Below are 20,430 nucleotides of genomic sequence, written 5' to 3'. Positions count from 1 at the left end.
CCTCATATATCACTCCATCTTTATCTGTTGTACATTTGTCTTTGTTCACCCCTCCCCGGTCGTTGCTTTCATCTCTCTGTCCTCCTGCTTTCCACTCTAACACCAGCTATAGTGTCTGGCAGGCCTCCACACAATAAAACCCCAGAGGCTCTCCTTCATCTTCACGCATCTCAGTTTCTCCTTTCGTCTCACTCCAGCGGTGCCGTATATGTTAAGAACAGTTTCATGGAAGATTAGGGTAATGCCATTTATGAGGGATTTGCCGTTATCTGGTAATGTTAGTGGCATACGGAGAGCTTCTGGCTGATTTAGACTCGGTTCTGGCTCACCAGGACACATGGAAATGAGATCCACATCTTCTCACAGGTTCCTGTGTGCATTTGTGAGTTTGAGAAGGAAGGGTAATGGATAAAACATAGAGTCACACTGTAAGTGTGGCCCAGCTGCGGTTTTGCCTTCATTGACAAAATCAGGCTGGGTCAGGGGGAAGTTCATACTGTATGTGACTGATTTTTTAGTAACAAAGACTGCAAAATTGTAAGTTTCAGTAAATGTAAGCCACTGAGGATTTGAGGTCCAGGTTTGCAGACCAGAGCCATAAAACATTTTTACGAGCAGCCAGTTCAAGTGCAAGTTAACTGTGTTTGGTTTCTCATTTTAGCTTCAATAAGCAAAACACATTGGATTCTTAATTGACTAAATTGTAATTAAGGGTAATTTTCTGTGACACTGGAATGCAGAGCTGCCCACAGCCAATAAAGTGCTTGTTTATCAAGGAGGACAAACAACAGAATCGCACACCGCAACACGTTTCATTCAAAATGCTTAAGGAAAAATGCCCCCCCCCAAGTTTCAGCAAATCCATTCTGTCGCTGTTCAGGATACATCTTCATCATGCCCCCCAGCTATGAGAGGTCAAATACCAACCAAGAAAGGTCACAGGGATCTCCTACCTGCCCCATGACTGCCTCTCTAATTGCTCCTCTTTCTCTCATTTTCAGGGCTTAATGGGGGCCGGGGGTTAGAGAGTCAGGCTCAGACAAACAGGGACCCCCCCTTCCCACCCTTAATAATCCTCAGTGTTTGTCTAGGCTGCTCATACATGTGTGTGTCAAGCACATGGTGTCACTCTGCACCTCTCCATCTCCTTCTCCCTCCATGTCGTCTCTGTCTTTGTGTTCTACATGTCAGCTCATATGTTCCTCCAGGAATGAAGAGGATTAAGCTGCTTCCTTACATGACTTTACTGCATGTAGGCCCGATTGGCCAGGCCTTGATTTGTTTCTCTAAATACTAATCTTAGGGTATGGTATGTGGATTTGGTACAGTCAATCCTATGCCAGTCTAAATTAAAAGTCTCCATTTCTTTTTGTTAAGAAAACTATAGTGACACACAGTAGGATCTCATATGACGTTATCCACTGGCCGCAAGAGCAACCAGTAAATGCCATGCTTAATAGGGTGTGCTTGAGTTAAGCAGTGAGGTCAGAGTTAATTATCCTGTTGAATTTTTGGAGAAAGACTCATACATGTAGCTACAGTGTAAAATACACAGTCCTGATGTCGGATTTATAGTTCCAGGAAATTCTAGCTTAGACAGCTGTTCTATTGAAGATCATACAAGTAAGTCTTCCTAAATACTTTACCTTGAAAACCACCAGTTAACATAGCTTGAGGTTAAAAGGTCAAGGTTACAGGTCAACTGCAAAGGTCTACAGTTCAAGTCCAATAAATAGATAAATAAACAAAAAGAGATGACTGTATTTCTCTAGGATTGTCTGAATTAGTCTGTTACTTTTATTTACTGTAATTTATGAGCTTGACCATTCGCTGCTGATATTTGTTGTCATGATCGTTGTGTCATTCGGGGCTTTTTGATAAGATGAGAGGCAGTTTAAAGTTAGTCTGTTCCCATGTGCATGTGCAGATCCATCATGTGTGTGTGTACTTATGTGCTAGCATGATAGGTTTAGATTGCATGGTTCCTCTTTGATGTGAGAGAATGAATGACACTGATTAAGCTGTCAGACCAGAAACTGATAAAGGCCAGATGAGGTAGGATGACAAATCAAGGCCTCTGTGAAGCACTCGGGCCCATTGCCAAACCAATAATGTGTGCATCTGTGAGCTTATGTGTGGATTTGTGGGTGTTTGCTCAGGGAGGAGTTATGGTCATAAACTCTTACATATGTGTATGTGACGGGAAATTATGCAGAACTGTTTCCATTTATTTTTTTATTAATGCTTAACGAGGAGGAATGACGGGAATGTTAAAGAGTGGCTCACTTGAGCAGGCTTCATTTGAGTGGTGATGACTTATTTATAGCTGAAACTCCTGTTCAGTATAGGACAACAAGTTAACCTCCCACCCAGAAACACACTTGCAAACAGACACACTCCCACTAGTGGCTCCCTCAATCTCGTGTCCCTGTCTGACTTATTTATATATGTTTATGATGTTATCATCTAACAAGCTCAAGATTTACTTTTGTGTTCACTGACATGAAGATGTACACATACAAACACAGACACAATTTCCTGATAACTCTTTCTTGGCTTTCCATCGCCCACTCACATAAACAAATTGGAATGCCAGCACACACAATGGTTTTCTACCACAAAAATACACACAGACATGTGTTACAGATTCAACTCAGTGCTTTCTTATTCGTCCAGCTCATATTTGCACACCCACATAGATAAAGCACACTGACTTGGCTTACATAACAATTTATTTTAACTGTCTCAAAAAACATCAATGGACTCAAAGGAACTAGTAATTTGGCACTTTATTAAAACGACATATCAAATGTAAACAGCAGGACAAAGCTAATGAACATCAAGGGTGCTGTTGGTCAGAGGTCAGCCCAGGGAGGTGAGGATGAGTACTGGGCACTTTTTGAAGAATAACATAAGTCAGATGCAGACAGCCAAAAACATAATGCTTACATTGCAAAAATACACAGTTTTAGTTACTTTTTTAAAACTCTACATTACGGTGGTTCTCCCACTATGTTGAATATCTTTATGACCCCTGGTGTCTGACTTTGGTTCCCCTCCTAAAAGTCATTCTGAGAGATGGAGCAAATGAGAGGAAAAATCAAATGCAGCTGTTTGTCCCGGGCCGCAGGTTGGGGGTTCGAGTGTGTCTCTCATGTCTGGCTACTTTGCTGCTTTGAGGCCCTTCTCAGCTCATTAAACATGCCTTTATTGGCATGCCAAGAGTCCACCTGTGATTCACCCAACCCATGACGGCAACTTCATGCTATGGCCAAACACAAGGGTCACAGTTAAACAACAGTACCTCACATGACCGGGCAAAGTCAGAAATCAAATCTGCATGGAGGCAGCCTCATACATTTATTGCTGGTTTCTGCTTTGCTCTCGTAAAATGCACAGTGACAAAGCACCATGATGTTAACGTGACTTATGCTGCCCTCATGGTGATTCTGTTTCATCTATGAAACCAGTGATGTTCATTGGCCACAGTAGCACTGTCACTCAGATCAGATCACAACAGATCAGATTACCTTTAAAAGAGAAAAAGCACTTTGAAAATGGTGTGTAGTGATGGGTATTATGTTGTTAGTGGTAGGTGTAAAGAACATTTTATAGCTCTGCAGCAAATGATCCCTTCATGTTTTTATTTTTTTAATATTAATATAAGAAAGTCTAACGAAACTGTGCGGGAAACTACAGCATGCTACTACATGCATGTTTCCACTCCTGTGTGCAAATGTGAAAATAAAATTGCACAGTAACGTAAGGGTGTGCCCACATTCGTAGCTGGATTATGGGCTTCTGCAAGAGAAAAGAGGTATGTAGGAATATGTGTGACCGCTAAACCTTCCTCGCTTGCCCAACAATGTGACAGTGAGAAGGGGATAGCACGTGTTTGATCCTATCAGCCAACATCTGGCCCTCAGGAGGAGCTAAAGTTAGCAGCACATGCTGATGTCATTAGTGTAAAATGGGAGTTACATTCACAAAAGCATGACCCTCTCAACATCCCAATACTGTAAAAGTAGTAGAGAAGGAAGAAGAGAAGTAGATAAAGAGGGGAGAGGATGGATAACACATCTGGGTGAATGTAAGTGACTAATATTGATGTTCTTTAATGGTTGATGTTAAGCCAGATCTTTCATATCAGCATTTATCTGCTGCTGGACTGTTTGAACAAGGAGTGAGGCATTGTGGGAGAGACAGACGAGTACAGGGTGGATCAAAGCTGTAACAAAGCTTCCACATCTGTCCAATCAAGTCCCATCACCATGGTGGGCTCCTGGCTCCAGAGATGGTTGCAGTACTGACAACCAAACATTGGTAGGAGACCACCACCTCTTCAGAGACTTGTGGTTCTCGTGTGGTTTTCTTCGAAACCTCTCTGGCCTGGATCTCCTCACTGATTCAGTCAATGGCATTAGGCATGTGTTAGTGATTAATACACTGCTGTGGTCAGGATGATTTCAGGCCACTCTGATATGATAATGTCATTATTAGATGTGGGTTATTTAGACCCTTGGGGAAGTCTTTCATTTGGTTTAGGCTTCCTCATAGGGTGAGGTCATTGTTTTGGGACTGAGCTCAATTGAGGGGAAGCCAATGAAGCGTAAGGCCTCTTATGAAACACTTCAATAGGCCCATCTTGAGTAATGAGCCAGTGCTGCACAAAACTGTAGTGTCAATAGTATCCATATCAAGTCACTCTGTGTATGTGACCTTCGCTCTTTGGCTCCACTGTAAAGCATTTTGTCAAAGGCCTTCTCACAGAGCTGAGTACAGTGATGTACAGTAGGTCACCTCTGACCCCCTTGTTCTCATGATCCCTGCCACAGCCAAGCACAAGAACTCCTGTGCCCTCAGATTTAATTTTTACTAGCCTATACCTCAGCTACTCTCCAATCCCCTCTCAACCTTAATTTATCCCTATCAGCGTGGCAGTATGTCCTTCACAAGTGACACGTGAGGGTTCAGACACATGAGACTATTCATTTGTGCTTGGCTACCCAATCTCAGGCTGCTCTGATGGGTTTCAACTGAAGAGGCCAGGGGCAGGAGCAGGGGCTGCAGTGCATGATGCCTCTGATCTACCATGGGAAACAGACGAGGTTATGATGCCCTTGTGACCCAGGAGTGTGGGGATCGCATGGGTCAATGGGGTTTTTCCCGTTATGGACACATTTGAGCTGTCCTGAGTGTGAAAGAAAGAGATTTCAAATTCCAGCACAGGAACGTGTGCATTCCAATCAAATTCCATTAGATTATCATTACTGCCATTACCATCACTATCTGCACCAGGAACAGCATGGGATATGAGTGTAACAGTGTTTACCTGTGGAGAACAATGTCATGTGAAATTTCTCTGGTGGTTACCTATACATTTACTCACAGCTTTGAGAATCACTGTCCAAGATGCTCAATATATCTGAGATATGGATTGATATTTAACTTTTTGAGCTACAACTTTGTTTCATCTACAACCGCTTTCATCCAGCAGTTATTCAGATGTGTAAATTAGTGGACAGTAGGATTTAGGGATTGGGAGTATCCTTAATGAGAAACGATTTCACTCATTATGCACTAAAACACCACTGACTGCCTTTATTCTTCCCTTACCAGATGCAAGGAAAGTATTCAGAACTTTATTTCAGCAAAAGTAGCAATATTGAAATTTCAAAACACAAGAAAATCTTAAAATCTTTAGGTATTTAAGTATTAACAGTAAAATGTTGCCTGCTTTTAAGTATCAAAAGTGCTTATTATGCAGGAAAATAGCCCATATAACATATGGCAACCTATTATTGCATTGTATTTGCTTTCATGGTGTAGCTGCTGGAGGAATACTATTAGCTACTTTCATCTATAACGATGCATTTATTTTTTAAACTGATCACATTTTTTGTTTAAAATCTGAATTTACAAACCCAAGAGCTTTCACAACCTTTATGTGACAGAAATATAGTGCAGTAAAACGGTACAATATCTCCCTCTGAAATGTAGTACATGTATAAAGTATCATAAAACACACGAAAAACAGTTGTAATTGGAGGGAAGTAATGCCTGACGGGGGAACGGACTGTGACACAACACCGTAGGCGGAGCTATGCATCTCCCTGGCAACCGTTGCCGCGTCTGACGTTTATGTCCTTACGCTTGGAAACTGAGATTTTAACCGTTCAGCTAGCCAGTATTTCACCAAAAGTTATATACATTGTACCTAAAATGAGCGTTACAACTTGTGACTACATTTAAGCTGAGGTATGTCCAAACGTCTGTTGTCTTTTGGTAGCTAAATTAAAGTAACAAACTTTACATAGGCTACTTGTTTGTAACCATTCAGACAAGTGATTTGGTGAATGCAAACGTTGCGTTTAACGGTAGCTATATGTAGCTATGTACACTGACCCAATAAAGTGTTGTTAAGGTTAGCTCAAAAACCTTTAGTATATCACCTGCTCTCCTTATATACGTTAGGTGTTTGATTCTCCCGGGTCATAAACAGTCTTGGTGGTCTGGGTATCATCGCATTATCAGTCATTCGTTTTTAAATTACAAATGAATTACTGATTATCCGATTATAAGCAGACCAAAATGGTCCTTTATAAGTTTTTGGCAACTGCTTTTTATCATTATTTTAGTTTGAAACCAAAAACCGAATTCATATGTTTTTATTTGATTGATGAGTTTTCATCAATGTATTACATTTAGAAATACAGTTTATTTAAAAAGTACGTAGGCTACCACCAGGAAATTAAAATCGAGTATACTTTGTTCTTACATAAATTATTTTATTCTGCTAGAAGATGGAGGGCAAAACTACGCCTTATTTTGGGGCACTCGTGCCATATCCTCCCAGCAAACCTCCAGAGCCCAGGCTCCCAACTCAAAGTCACAGGCGCCTCCATTTAATCAGGAAATGCTCTCTGAATGAACAGGAGGGCCTCTACTCACAAGATATTACACCCGGGTTCCAGGTAAAAAACACATAAGCTCATGTATTTGATGCTAATTCAGAGGTTTTATTATGAAACCCATGCAAGGAACAAAGCTTCTTGCTCTGATCTAAACTTATTTTTAGTTTCTTACAGTTGGACCTAAAATCCAGCAAAGGTCACAGGGCCAATCCAACCTTCAGTTAAGTGAGTACAACACACCAAAAGGTGAGATACTATATGACATTTTTCGGCATGCAGATGTTTTAAGAATTTCTAGTATTTCTGATGTGCCAACTTTTGCATTGGTAAGATGCGCATATTATGCTCTGCTGAAAAAATGTTTAATGTTTTGTAAAATCTTTGCCCTTCTGCATGGTTTTCCATAGTTACAACAGTCAAGACTTCATCTGACCAGTACAAGTTTGTTGATAAGGATTACCATGGACCTATCTCACAGCTATCTCAGAATCCTTACTTCTGCAGGCATGGAGATACACCTAAGGTCCAGTTACCCTATCAAACCATTCCTGGCCAGATACCTCGCAAGTTAGCGATAGAAAGGTTTGTGCTATTTGTGTGCACCGTGTATAACAAAATAGGACACTTAATTTGTGAAGCTTTCAGCTTATTGCATGCCCTGTAGTGAGCCTATTCTATATACTGCAGGACCAGATTCACTGGTCACATAAGAGTGAGTAAGACACTGAACTTTTAACATACAGTGGATATGTAGCAATTTTCTCATACTGCACATTAGCTGGTAGTGGGGTTCATCAATTAGTTTAACTGCCTTTTGTTATGTCTTATTTATACTGTTTTATATTATTTTCTTGCAGACGTCGAAGGGAATACTTGAAATTAGATTTTGAACAGCTCCTGGCAGAAAAAGGCATAGACTCCAATCTTATAATGCCAAGAAATCCGAGGAGTAGTGATGAGGATGTGACAACATCAGACAATCATGTATCCCCCTGTCTCCCACTGGAGGTGAGCCAGTTACTGCTGCAATGCTGTCTGAGGCATTTTGGTTCCCAATTACCATTATATCCAACATTTTGGGGTTCAGTACCACGCCACACTTATCTTTCCCGTGTGTCTCCCTTAGATATTTGACAATGAGGAGTATGACTGCTGGACTCCAGAAGACTGGCTTGCCCTGGGCAAAGCTGAAGGATCACCTGATCAAAAACCTATCCCTGCAAAAGCACTGCTGCCTACAGATAACAGTACTTCTTCTGGTAAGATGTCCTCAGCAATATAGAGTGTAAACAGAATAAACATTGACATTACTTTCTGTTCTTTAATGGTTACTCTCTTCTCTCTCTTTTGAAGAGGACACCAAAAGCTCCTGCTTGGAGTACAGCTGGCATTTAGTTGGGGTTCTTGACTACAGTAGAGACAAATGCCAGTACCTGGTGCACAAGGTTCACCAAGTGTCAGATGAGGAAGGAAATCCTATTCTAAACGAAGGACACAAAAATAGCAAATTTCCTGGTTTGTTTTATTTCTTTGTGCCATAATAAGACAGTATTGTCTCATTATTTGTTCTTGTCTCTAAAACCCTCTGTTTGTCATGTTATGTCATGTATGCCTTCCCTGTCCCCCTGTTGCATAGGAGTAAACCCTTTGCTACCAGGCACTGAGCACTGGGTACCCAGGATCAGACTGTTATTCTTTGCTGAGGACCCACGTGTCTTTGTTGAACGGATTCAGTTTGCCCTACGCTTGAGGGAAAATACAGAGGCCCTGCTCTTCTACCACTTGTCTGTGGACTGCATGCCTATCTGGAAGGGAACGCCATCTCTTGATACCCACAGTCTGCAGTATATGAAAAAAGCCCTTTCAACCCCTGGGCTCAGGCTGGAAATGTAAGTAATGTCTGTTTCATATTACTGCTATAACTTCCCCCTTGTTCAGTATTGCCTGATTTATAAGAGGGCTCACAGAATTGAAAATGTAAACTAACTAATAAAAGGTGAATGAAGCCAATATTATCTTTGCAGTATTGAGAAGTGTATAGGGGACTTGGAGAAAGAGGTCAAACTGGAATATTACCGTACTATGAACTGCATGACCTTTGACAAAGTTGTGATGAGCAATTCAGAGGAGTTTTCACACATCACCCAGCCAAAGAAGGACCCTGAGCATCTACCACAAAAAGGTGAGCCAGTTGGCCTTTTATACATTTGTTTAAGTCATTGGAGTCAAGATTAAACTATTTGCAGCCAAAACATGGTATTCACCTCAGAATCTAAATACTGGGTTGCTTTACTTACAGGGTGCATTCCAATTCCTCACTTTGACTATAAGAAGAACCAAGCTGTATTTGTCTTCCGCTCCCTGCTGAGAAAGCCAGAAGTGATCTGTGTATTATCTGAAGTAAGGTCTGAGTGTAACAAGGTAGCAACCATGAGGCTGTTCAATGTCACCTTGACCAAACCGCTGCAACTGGATGAGTTTGAGGTCATCCAGACTCAAATACATACTAAGGTACTGTAGTATCATGGTAGCTTTTCTTCTGCCATTACTAGGTAGGAAAGATAGAATGTTTTTTCTTTGAATAAAAAGGTGAATGCATAGTTTGCTTAAACAAAGTGTAGCTTATTCATGATCAACTAATTTGATAAAATTTGATCATGATCAACTTTAACTGCAGATTTAAGGCTTCTATTTTTTCTAAAGCGTTAGTGTGTACAAATCCAATTCATTTAAATTTGTCAGTGGTTACATTTTGTGGCTGATGTTAACTGGGAATTACCAGAGAAGCAAACCATGAAGAAATAAAAGACACCTGACTTCCATGAATAAAGAAACATCAAATTTTTTCCTCTTCAGATAAGCTTGCTTCTTCGGGAGTCATGGACGAACACGCTGAGCAACAGCATCCGTTCCAACCTGGGAAATATTGGCAAGGGCTCATACAACGTCAACGAGTCTCACTGGGATATGTACAAAATGTCCAGGCTATACGGACTAATGGGTGTCGTGCGTTTCAGAATGCAGGACTCCCTGCGCCACCTTGTGCAGAACTCGCTGGTCAGCCTGACTCGCCTTGTGTTGGACGCCTGCCACAGTGTGCTGACATGTCCTCAGGACCTGGTCTGGGGGAGTGACCTTATCACTAGTCCGTACAAGTAGGACAACATACACTTGCACATGTAGTATAAACACACATGGGCCTACATGCACATGGTTATAAACATCACACACTTTTGTTCTCATACGCGTCAATATTGTCTTACATACTTTATATACTTAGTTCAGTTTTAATGAGTGACAGTAAGCAAGACATAACCTATTACTGTGTTGAATATTTAGCATTGTGTTGATAATATTACTCCATTGTCCATATCTAGGCCAAAAAAGAACCCTCTGTTCCTGGTGGACTTGGTTCTGGACCAGAATGGGGTTCAGTACAGCACACCGCTGGAGAATTTTGAGACGTCTATTGTTAACCTGTTTGATAGGAGCATTTTGGCAACGTACAATGTACCCCAGCTTGATAAGGTAAAATTAAATATGCAGTCACCTTAGTCACATAGCATTAAATTAAAAATGAAAAAGGATTTAACTGTTTCTCTCTTGTTCATGCAAGTTTGTGATGCAGAAGTTGTTTATTGGTGATGATCCATTACTGGAGTCAGTGAATTTGTGGGAACCAGAAGTAACTGAGCAGCGAGAGAAGGTCCGCAATGCACTGATACAAGCAGCCATCCCCCTCAGGGCTTATGCTACTGAATATGAAGAGCATTTAGATCTACACAACTTGGACATAGACACCCTTCTCAAGTAAGTTTGTATTTAAAATTACATATCTGAGGTCTCACAACTCCCTGTCACAAGTGTAGGGACATGATTTATGGTCCTCTCTGGATGGAATCAATGTTTTCCTCTGAATAATTCCTCGTTTCTGTCTCTATTTTGCTTCCAGCTCTCATACCCATGCTGAACAGACATCCCAAGAAGTGAAGAAAGAGGTGGAACAACATCTCAAAGAAATGGAAAAGATCCAACACTCCTTGCCATCCTACATTGTGATTGGTCCATTTATTGTCCGTGTAGACACTGTACGTCAGGCTCTCTCCAGCAAAAGAAAGGCTTTAGCCAATGCAATGCTGTGTCACCTGGCTCTGAAGCTACGCAAGAAGGTTGATGATGTAAGTCATTTGTTAAGAGGCCAGAAAAATATTTCATTATATATACTGTGTGAGTAACATTTATTGATGTGTTTTGATCATTTTTACACAGGACCTACATTTACTTCAACTTAACAATGACCTTTTCCTGCCTTTGGTCACTTGTGTTCTGAACATTGTAATCTTGTGTGTGTAGGCATGTGAAAAGTGTAACATTATAAGTAGAAAGCTACAGGAGATGCCCAACAGCATTGAGGAACTGACTGAAAAGAGAGAATGGATGAAACAAATCCCAGAACAGCTCAAGAGTTACAAGGTATGGATTGAAGTGATGAATTGAAATGATGAATGTTTCTGTCATTCATATCATGTGGAGGGTTACTTTGTCAAAAACTCTTATTTTTCCAATCTGTCCACAACAGGAACTTATTGGCAAGACCCTGTCAGACTATGAGGTACTAGAGGAACTTTGGTACTGTCTTTCAGATGAGGATGCTAATAAAAAGTAAGTGCAAAATCATCATGTTTATTTAAAACAAACTGATATGATGTGATACGAAAATTTCATTAATACGTTCTAATGTGGGATTAAGAGTGATTTAATGGGTTAGTGGTTAGAGCAAATAGATCAGTTTTTATGCTGATTGTTATAGTTACTTATCTATGCAGGTGGACAGCTATTGGATGGCCTCAAAGGATAATCAACCAGATGGAGGCAGCAGCAGTCCAGCATGTGGAGGATGAGGAGCGCTTCCGCAAGATCCAGCTAACTGATCAGAACAACTTTGGGGAGCACCTAGACACTCTACAGGTCAGCTGAGACAACTAGGGTTATTTGTTTAATAAGTACTTCCTACAGTATCAACTAAGGCCAGGTGCCCACTAATAACATAACTACTTCCAGATGGGCTCGGGATGATTTTCAGAAATATTCCTGACATCACAGGAATTTGAATATGTATGGAATTGGACATATTATTATTCATAATGACTTGTCAATGGCTTTCTAGTTTACTGTTGTCCTTTAGTTTCAGGAAACTAAGATCGTGTTATTTGTTTATAAATCACCCTAACTGTGTTTATAGATGCTGGTTGCTGGGTTTACGGCCCATGTAGACATTGATCATGCCCATGATATGGCCAATGAGATGAGGCGTGCACGGGAGCAGCTCAAGGAATGCCAGACCTTGGCCCAAACCTACAACACCAGAGAACGTTTGTTTGGTCTTCCTGTCACGAACGTAAGTGAAAAGGAGTGCGGACGTGGTAGGATTTTTACAAACATTTTGTCATTACAGATGAATAATAATAATGAATAATAAATTAAATGTCATGCTTTTTCTGACAATTAAAAATGTATATTACAGTATGATCGTCTGCAAAAGCTGGTTAAGGATTTCCAGCCTTTTAAAGACCTATGGACCACCACCTCTGATTGGCTACATTCGCATGAGAGCTGGCTGAATGATTCACTATCTTCCATTGATCCTGAGCAGCTTGAGCGCAATGTTACAGATGCCCACAAGACCATGCACAAATGTATTAAACAGTTCAAGGACATTCCTGGTAGGTGACACATCTATCACCGTCCAAACTAGACAAAGTAAAGTGTTTGTTCGTGTGTTGTGGCTGACCTGTTATTTCTTTGTCTTCTCCCTTTGTCTTACATGACACTAGAGTGCCAGATGGTGGCAACTGTAATCCGCAACAAGATTGAGGACTTCCTTCCTTACATCCCTCTGATTCAAGGCCTAAGGAACCCAGGGATGAAGAGTCGCCACTGGGAGATGCTTTCTGAACGCATTCAGATGGAAGTAAAGCCCAAAGCGAACCTGACCCTCTCCCGCTGCCTGGAGCTTGGCCTGCAGAACCACGTGGATGACATAGCTCATGTGGCTGAGGTGGCTGGGAAAGAGTACACCATTGAGCAGGTACCTTTGAACCACAGTCACACATGCAGTATTGAATTAAGTGTTATGTGTGTTTCGTAAAAGGTTTGTGATGAATAGAGTGTTGCTGTGAAAAGTTTGGACAGGATTTGGGCAGCTTATTTTTGTGTCTGTGCACCTGGGTGAAAGTAGTCACACCATAGCTTTTAAGCTATTTACGCCTGTATGGAATGGCTATCTAAGCGCCTTGGGTTTTTTTTTTGCTGTTGAAAACGGTTCACATATACTCACATATACGCTGAGTGGCATACTAAATATCTGCCGCTGTCAGGCACCTATTAAATGCTGCTTTCGAGTTGAATGGGTCAAGCACAGGACTTTTCCACCAGGAAACTGGTGTCTGACTCCTATGTGAAGAAGAAGAAAAGTTGATAATTAATGAGTTTTAGACTAAGTTGACTTTATCTTATTTTTATTATTATATTTAGTTTTAGTCGCAGTGTCGTTCAGTTTGGGAAACAAAACTACATGGTTAGGTTTAGAAAAAATAGACCCTTTCACAATATTAACCATGTGTTAGAAAGACTTTCTGCTAGAACTTCTCCCATGTGACTCACTGAAGTGGTCCAGGAGAGCCTAAAACCTGGGTGTAAATAGCCACATGCAGATAGCAATGTTCAGTATCCACCCAGGGTGTAAATAGCATTGTTGGCTAAGCACACCTGGGTACATACAGCACCTGGCCTTATTTTTAACCTCTGCCTGAACAGAATGTAGAAGTTTAGATGCAATTTCCACAACAGGAGCACTTCAGTGGAGTTCTACACCTACAAAATGATGAAATAGAAGCAAGGTGACTTTTTGTTTTTTTAAGTTCAATGCGACTCCACTTAACTTTGCTGATACAGTGTCAGTGTGGGAATATCTCCAATACAAATGGTGTTTGCTACCTTTGTTTCACACCGTCTCACCCAGGCGCTGGAAAAGATGGAGCAAGAGTGGACAACAGTAGTTTTTGATGTGCTGCCCTACAAGGAGACAGGCACCTACATTCTGAAGAGCCCAGATGAAGCATCCCAGTTGCTGGATGACCACATTGTCATGACGCAGAGCATGTCCTTCTCTCCCTTCAAGAAAGCCTTTGAGGACCGCATCAACACCTGGGAGAGCAAGCTCAGAATGACTCAAGTAAACTCACACACACGTGCACACACATTCTAACATTATCATGCAGTGACTTATGTTGTGCTGTGTTGTGCTACTGCCCTCTTCTGGTGCTTGCAGGATGTGCTGGAGGAGTGGCTGACATGCCAGCGCTCCTGGCTCTACCTGGAGCCCATCTTCAGCTCCGATGATATCAACCAGCAGCTGCCTGTGGAGGGAAAAAGATACCAGCACATGGAGCAAATATGGAAAAGAGTCATGAAAAGTGCCTTTAACAATCGAATGGTCAGTGCTTCCACACTTCTTATTCAAGGAAAGAGCTTAGAACAGATAATAATGATATGTTTGTTTACCACTTATGTGTGTTTTTGTGTTTACTTCTAGGTGATTAAGCTGTGTCCAGATGCTCGTCTACTGGACAAACTTAAGGAGTGCAACGTACTTTTGGAGCACGTGCAGAAGGGTCTCAGTGAGTACTTGGAGACAAAACGAGGCTCCTTCCCCAGGTAAACCAGTGAAAGTGTCCTGAAAACCCTTATAGCACTCAGTTTCTGATGGTGTTAATAATATAATTTGTCAGTGTTTTGATTCCACACAAAGTTCACTATTAAGTCACTTTTTCATATGCTGTAACCCCTGTCACCAACAGTGAGAGGCCAAACAAACTCCTATATGCCACCATGAAAGAAAACAAACAAAAATATGAAACACACACACACTGTGTGATGTAATATACAGTGAGTATTTGTTTGTAGGTTTTACTTCCTGTCAGATGATGAGCTCCTGGAGATTCTCTCCCAGACCAAAGATCCCAATGCTGTTCAACCACACCTGCGCAAATGTTTCGAGAACATTGCACAGGTTTGTTTTGCCTGGTTGTTTCTTTACAATTACTTTGCTTATAGACCACTGAAAACATAACATCCACACCACATGAATGAAACATTTGTTGGTTCTCAGCTTCAATTCCAGTCAGATCTACAGATCACACATATGTACTCTGGAGAAGGGGAGGAGGTGAAGCTGTTCCTGCCAGTGTGGCCAACTGGAAATGTGGAAAACTGGCTAAGGGATGTGGAGAAGTCTATGAAGGCCACGTTGAGGGATAACATTGACCGCTCACTCAAAGTCTACCCTGAGGTCTGCAATCTTGACTTTCAGTTATGATGTGTTTTCTACTCTTATAGGTTGCTATTTATTTCAGTTGAAACATTTTTAAGGTGTCCAGCTGTTGTAAGATCTTTGTGTGTCCTCTTGACCCCTCAGCATCCTCGTGTAGAGTGGGTGTTATCATGGCCTGGTCAAGTGGTGATAGCAGGCTGTCAGGTCTTCTGGACTGCTGAGGTGTCTGAGGCTTTGGAGCGGGGAGACTTGGCTGACCACCTTTACCCCCAACTACAGACACAGGTGTGGACTTGGTATTAGACTGACAAATATTAAACTGAATAACATTAAATATCTAAAATTAATGAAAAAAATGCTACTATTTTATTTTCACACTTGCACTGAACAATTTGCACATTACAGAATATGTTAACATTTTGTTATTGATTTTTGCAGCTGGGTGACTTGGTGCAGCTAGTGAGACAAGGTCTCTCTATGATGCAGCGAGCTGTGCTGTCAGCCCTCATCGTCATAGAGGTCCATGCTAAGGATGTAGCAGCCAAGCTGGTGGAGCAGGAGGTCTCAAGCATCAATGACTTTGAATGGATCAGCCAGCTCAGGTTAACTGCTTGTTTTTCTTCTCTTTTTTTGTCTTTTTACTCCTGTCACTGTTACTTCTGTCACTGATCCTGACCTTGGAGATCACTGCATATTACTATTCTTAAATATTGTGTGCGCTGAAATGAGTGACAGTACTGATTGTTTGTAGGTACTACTGGGCAAAAGATGACTTGTACATCCGTGCTGTGAATGCAGAGTTCTTATATGGATATGAGTACCTAGGTAACTCTGGACGCCTAGTCATCACACAGCTCACTGACAGGTAGGCACCGAGCTGTTAGGAATAATAATAAGTTGTCCACTGTTTTTGACTGAATACCATCCTTTGAATATACTGCTTTTTGGGTCTTTCAGATGCTACCTGACCCTGACAGGAGCACTGCACCTGAAGTTTGGAGGAGCTCCAGCAGGTCCAGCAGGGACAGGAAAGACAGAAACCACTAAAGACCTGGGAAAGGCTCTTGCCATCCAAACAGTGGTTTTCAATTGCTCTGATCAGCTGGACTTCATTGCTATGGGCAAGTTCCTCAAAGGACTGGCAAGGTTAGAGGCAGTTACCTTTAAGTGTAATGGATTGTCAGTTTTACTATTAAATGTTGCCATCAATCATACTTTGGGATTTCTTATCGGTCTTCCATTCTGTAGCTCCGGTGCTTGGGCATGCTTTGATGAGTTTAATCGTATTGATGTGGAGGTGCTGTCTGTCGTGGCACAACAGATCACCACTATACAAAAGGCCCAACAGCAAAGGGTGAGAAACTGATTCACTAGAAATTCACACAGTGGCACCTACAGTACTAATCCACCCACTTTACTTGAGTGTTACAAGTACTGTACACAGTTACAGTGAGTTTTTTATTTTATTTTGTGTGAATAGATAATTTTTTGTTTTGCATTTCAAGAAAGAACAAAGATATTATGCTGAAGTAGATTTTGCATATTTCATATATTTGATTAAAGTATAATCACTGAATAAATATCACATCCTGGGGCCATTACACAGACTTGGAAACATTACTTTACAGTGTAATGTAAAATCAATCAGTGGTATTAATAAATTAGTATGTCATACATATCTGAATTATCACACATGGCTGTATTTCTATAAAATGACAAATGCTGCTCATACATGTCAGCAAAAATTACAAGTAATTTATCTGTGATATTAGTAATAAGTTCAATATTATGCATTACTAGTTTTTACATTAGTTGAATTAAAGAATATTTTATGTACAAAATATACCATTATCTCATTACATTTTTTTAAGACATTATACTGTAAACCAATAAAGAAAATGTGCAGGTCAACCACATACTGGAAAGAGGCAGTACTATGTTTCTCTAAAATAATTTTGTACATGTTGTGCTTTTAGGCAGAGCGGTTTATGTTTGAGGGGTCAGAGATCCCTCTTGTCCCTTCTTGTGCTGTATTCATCACTATGAATCCTGGTTACGCTGGACGCACAGAACTACCTGACAATCTTAAGGTTTGAAATGATAATTGAATCATAAGTAACTGTATAACACTGATGATAAGCAGATGGGGTTCAACAAATTACATTTGATCTTCTACAGGCCCTGTTTCGTCCTGTGGCGATGATGGTTCCCAACTATGCAATGATAGCTGAGATCTCCTTGTACTCCTTTGGCTTCAGTGATGCCAAAGTCCTCTCCAAGAAGATCACCACCACTTTCAAGCTCTCCTCTGAACAGCTCAGCTCTCAGGTACTGTAAGGATCCAGAGAACATCAGAATTAGAATTAGTTTAAATATATATGTATGTATATAAGAATAACAAAGATATAAAGATATGCTGGCTTTTGCTCTTGTTTATCTGAAGGATCATTATGATTTTGGTATGAGAGCTGTGAAGACTGTGATTTCAGCGGCTGGAAACCTGAAGAGAGAAAATCCTAACATGAATGAGGTTAGAAATGCCTCTTTTGTTTCTGATGGAAGTAAAGTATGTGGAAACACGACAGTTATTGTATAGCATTTGAAAAACTGTATTGGTTCCATTAATATCTTATTCTTCTGCAATCTCACTGTCTCCCAGGAGCTGATCTGTCTGCGAGCCATTCAAGATGTCAATGTACCAAAGTTTTTACAGGACGACTTGAAGCTCTTCCACGGTATTGTGTCCGATCTTTTCCCTAAGACAAAACAGGAGCCAATCAACTATGGCACACTCGAAGAGTCAATGCGCAATGTTTGCACCAAAAAGAACCTCAAAGATGTGGATGGTTAGTGTTCTTATTGTTTCTTTTCAGATATGCTGTTGCCTGTATTACTGAATTAGTAGATGACAGTATTGTTGTCATTGCAGGGTATATTAGTAAGTGTATTCAGCTGTATGAGACTACTGTGGTGAGACATGGCCTGATGTTGGTGGGGCCCTCTGGATCTGGTAAAACCAAGGTGAGTCTTTTACATGTTGCTATAGTGTTCACAGTTGTATTCACTAAGAGGATTTTTGCAGTGTAGAGTCCAGCATTTAAGTATTGCTGTTGCATGTTTTAGTGCTATGAGATACTAGGTGCAGCAATAACAGCTCTGAAGGGCCAGCCCTCTGTGAGTGGTGGTGTGTATGAGCCAGTTCACACATATGTCCTCAACCCCAAATCTATCACCATGGGACAGCTCTATGGGGAGTATGACTTGCTCACACACGAGTGGTAAGAAATGCTTTGTTCCACAGAAAATACAGAACAAATAAGAAAGACACAGACATTATTGTACAGACCCACTTTGCCTTTTTCTGCACTCCTGTAGGACAGATGGTATCCTTTCATCACTTATACGTGGCGGAGCAGCATCTATGGACAAAGAGAAAAAATGGTACATGTTTGATGGGCCAGTGGATGCTGTGTGGATTGAGAACATGAACACTGTACTGGATGACAACAAAAAACTGTGCCTTAGCTCTGGGGAAATCATTAAGCTCACTGATGTAAGGTTAAGTTTTTAAAGTCTTGGGTTATTAGTTGGTGTGTTGCCTTCTGCCCCATGTGCATTCAGATGTTTTGTGTCTTCCTCCTGCAGGTGATGACCATGATGTTTGAGGTTCAGGATTTGGCGGTGGCTTCCCCAGCCACAGTTTCTCGCTGTGGTATGGTCTACCTAGAGCCCAGTATTTTGGGCCTCATCCCTTTTACAGAGTGCTGGCTGAAGCAAGTCCCTCAAGTCTTGAAACCATACACGAAGAAGCTCAACTCCCTATTTGCCAGATTCCTGCAGGTGAGAGGGAAAATGTAACAGAGAGACCTGCAGGGAATCTTAAGGACTTTTCATTTTCATAGATTATGATGGGATAAAAATGTGCATAAAAAGTACTGCCTTCTTTTTTATTTTTCCATACTTTTACACAGGACTCCATCACATTTGTCCGCACATCAGTAAAGGAGGTCATTGTGTCCCTTGACAGCAACCTTGCCTGTAGTCTGCTTAAACTAATGGACTGCTTCTTCCATCCCTTTGACTTTAAAGAGGTGCGTGTGCAGTTTTGCTTTTCCACAATAAAGGAATATATTGATTTATGTGCAAATATGCTGTTTAAACAAACAAAAAAACTGATAGAAGTTTCAGCTCTGTGTCCTGTGTTTTGTATCGCTTGTTCTATGTCCCCTCATCAATCGATAATTGTCTTATAGGATGAAAGGCCACTACCTCAAAAGAACCTGGACTGCCTGAACGAGCTGATCGAGCCCTGGTTTTTTTTTTCTCTGGTGTGGAGTGTAGGAGCCACAGGAGACGCAGCCAGCTGTCAGCGCTTCAGTGCTTGGCTCAAGAACAAGATGGCAGAGGAGAAGGTCAGATCACAATCTCTGCTTTAGCATCCCAATACCAAATTATTTCAAATGTAATGAGTATTAATTGCTAGATTATTTCTAGACAGAGGTGTATTTTAATTAACATAAATGTATTTGTCCTTCAGATTAAATTATGTTTTCCAGAGGAGGGCCTTGTATATGACTACAGGCTTGATGATGCAGGGATCAGTAACTTGGAGGATGATGACGAAGATGAGGAAAGAAAAGTAAACAGATGATGCTTAAACATACAGATTATGTATGCAGCAGCAGCTAAGACTCAGATACATTTTTTCTGTTAAACCATTCATCATTTTCGCCTGTACTCTAGGTCCAGTGGATCAGCTGGATGAAATACGCAAAGAGTGTTGTAATCACTCCAGAGACAAATTATGCTGACATCATCATTCCTACTGCTGACACAATGAGAATGTCCTTCCTGATGGATATGTTGTTAACCAATAAGAAACCTGTGAGTACTTTGATTGTAGTTAATCTTCACACATCTGTCTACAAATACTTTTGTTTGAAATAAATGTGCCTTCATTTACTTGAAAAGATACCATTAGACTAGATTTATATTTGTATGTGTTTGTGTTCCAGGTGCTCTGTATTGGGCCAACTGGCACAGGAAAGACCCTGACTATGTCAGACAAGCTGCTCAAGAACATGCCTTCTGAATACATCACAAACTTCCTCATGTTCTCTGCCCGCACCTCAGCCAACCAGACTCAAGATTACATCGACAGTAAACTAGACAAAAGGTATACCT

At 41.0% G+C, this 20,430-nt stretch overlaps 1 protein-coding gene across 1 annotated transcript in view; it reads left to right on the top strand.

The window, feature by feature from the left end:
• The first annotated feature begins 6,132 nt into the window (after positions 1-6,132).
• dnah1 (dynein, axonemal, heavy chain 1) overlaps positions 6,133-20,430 on the top strand; it is a 32,606-nt gene continuing 18,308 nt past the window's right edge. Inside the window, exons 1-43 of the mRNA XM_056405003.1 lie at positions 6,133-6,258; positions 6,801-6,974; positions 7,079-7,160; positions 7,322-7,496; positions 7,772-7,922; positions 8,041-8,173; positions 8,268-8,429; positions 8,551-8,803; positions 8,939-9,096; positions 9,214-9,425; positions 9,771-10,069; positions 10,292-10,442; positions 10,531-10,724; positions 10,867-11,092; positions 11,268-11,387; positions 11,494-11,576; positions 11,741-11,882; positions 12,157-12,312; positions 12,439-12,637; positions 12,749-13,002; positions 13,936-14,148; positions 14,245-14,409; positions 14,509-14,630; positions 14,880-14,985; positions 15,085-15,264; positions 15,391-15,531; positions 15,685-15,848; positions 15,998-16,111; positions 16,204-16,392; positions 16,495-16,600; positions 17,223-17,336; positions 17,425-17,574; positions 17,690-17,776; positions 17,906-18,092; positions 18,176-18,267; positions 18,370-18,524; positions 18,622-18,799; positions 18,892-19,086; positions 19,218-19,337; positions 19,500-19,658; positions 19,784-19,885; positions 19,990-20,130; positions 20,262-20,422. Of these exons, the coding sequence (XP_056260978.1) occupies positions 6,804-6,974; positions 7,079-7,160; positions 7,322-7,496; positions 7,772-7,922; positions 8,041-8,173; positions 8,268-8,429; positions 8,551-8,803; positions 8,939-9,096; positions 9,214-9,425; positions 9,771-10,069; positions 10,292-10,442; positions 10,531-10,724; positions 10,867-11,092; positions 11,268-11,387; positions 11,494-11,576; positions 11,741-11,882; positions 12,157-12,312; positions 12,439-12,637; positions 12,749-13,002; positions 13,936-14,148; positions 14,245-14,409; positions 14,509-14,630; positions 14,880-14,985; positions 15,085-15,264; positions 15,391-15,531; positions 15,685-15,848; positions 15,998-16,111; positions 16,204-16,392; positions 16,495-16,600; positions 17,223-17,336; positions 17,425-17,574; positions 17,690-17,776; positions 17,906-18,092; positions 18,176-18,267; positions 18,370-18,524; positions 18,622-18,799; positions 18,892-19,086; positions 19,218-19,337; positions 19,500-19,658; positions 19,784-19,885; positions 19,990-20,130; positions 20,262-20,422 (6,662 nt within the window). The 5' untranslated portion in view covers positions 6,133-6,258; positions 6,801-6,803. The remainder of the gene's footprint in view (positions 6,259-6,800; positions 6,975-7,078; positions 7,161-7,321; positions 7,497-7,771; positions 7,923-8,040; positions 8,174-8,267; positions 8,430-8,550; positions 8,804-8,938; positions 9,097-9,213; positions 9,426-9,770; positions 10,070-10,291; positions 10,443-10,530; positions 10,725-10,866; positions 11,093-11,267; positions 11,388-11,493; positions 11,577-11,740; positions 11,883-12,156; positions 12,313-12,438; positions 12,638-12,748; positions 13,003-13,935; positions 14,149-14,244; positions 14,410-14,508; positions 14,631-14,879; positions 14,986-15,084; positions 15,265-15,390; positions 15,532-15,684; positions 15,849-15,997; positions 16,112-16,203; positions 16,393-16,494; positions 16,601-17,222; positions 17,337-17,424; positions 17,575-17,689; positions 17,777-17,905; positions 18,093-18,175; positions 18,268-18,369; positions 18,525-18,621; positions 18,800-18,891; positions 19,087-19,217; positions 19,338-19,499; positions 19,659-19,783; positions 19,886-19,989; positions 20,131-20,261; positions 20,423-20,430) is intronic.

Source organism: Seriola aureovittata, chromosome 2 (genome assembly GCF_021018895.1).
Source record: "Seriola aureovittata isolate HTS-2021-v1 ecotype China chromosome 2, ASM2101889v1, whole genome shotgun sequence".
Lineage (NCBI taxonomy): Eukaryota > Metazoa > Chordata > Actinopteri > Carangiformes > Carangidae > Seriola > Seriola aureovittata.
The sequence above is the reverse complement of the archived record's forward strand: the minus strand, read 5'-3'. Positions and strand labels throughout refer to the sequence as shown.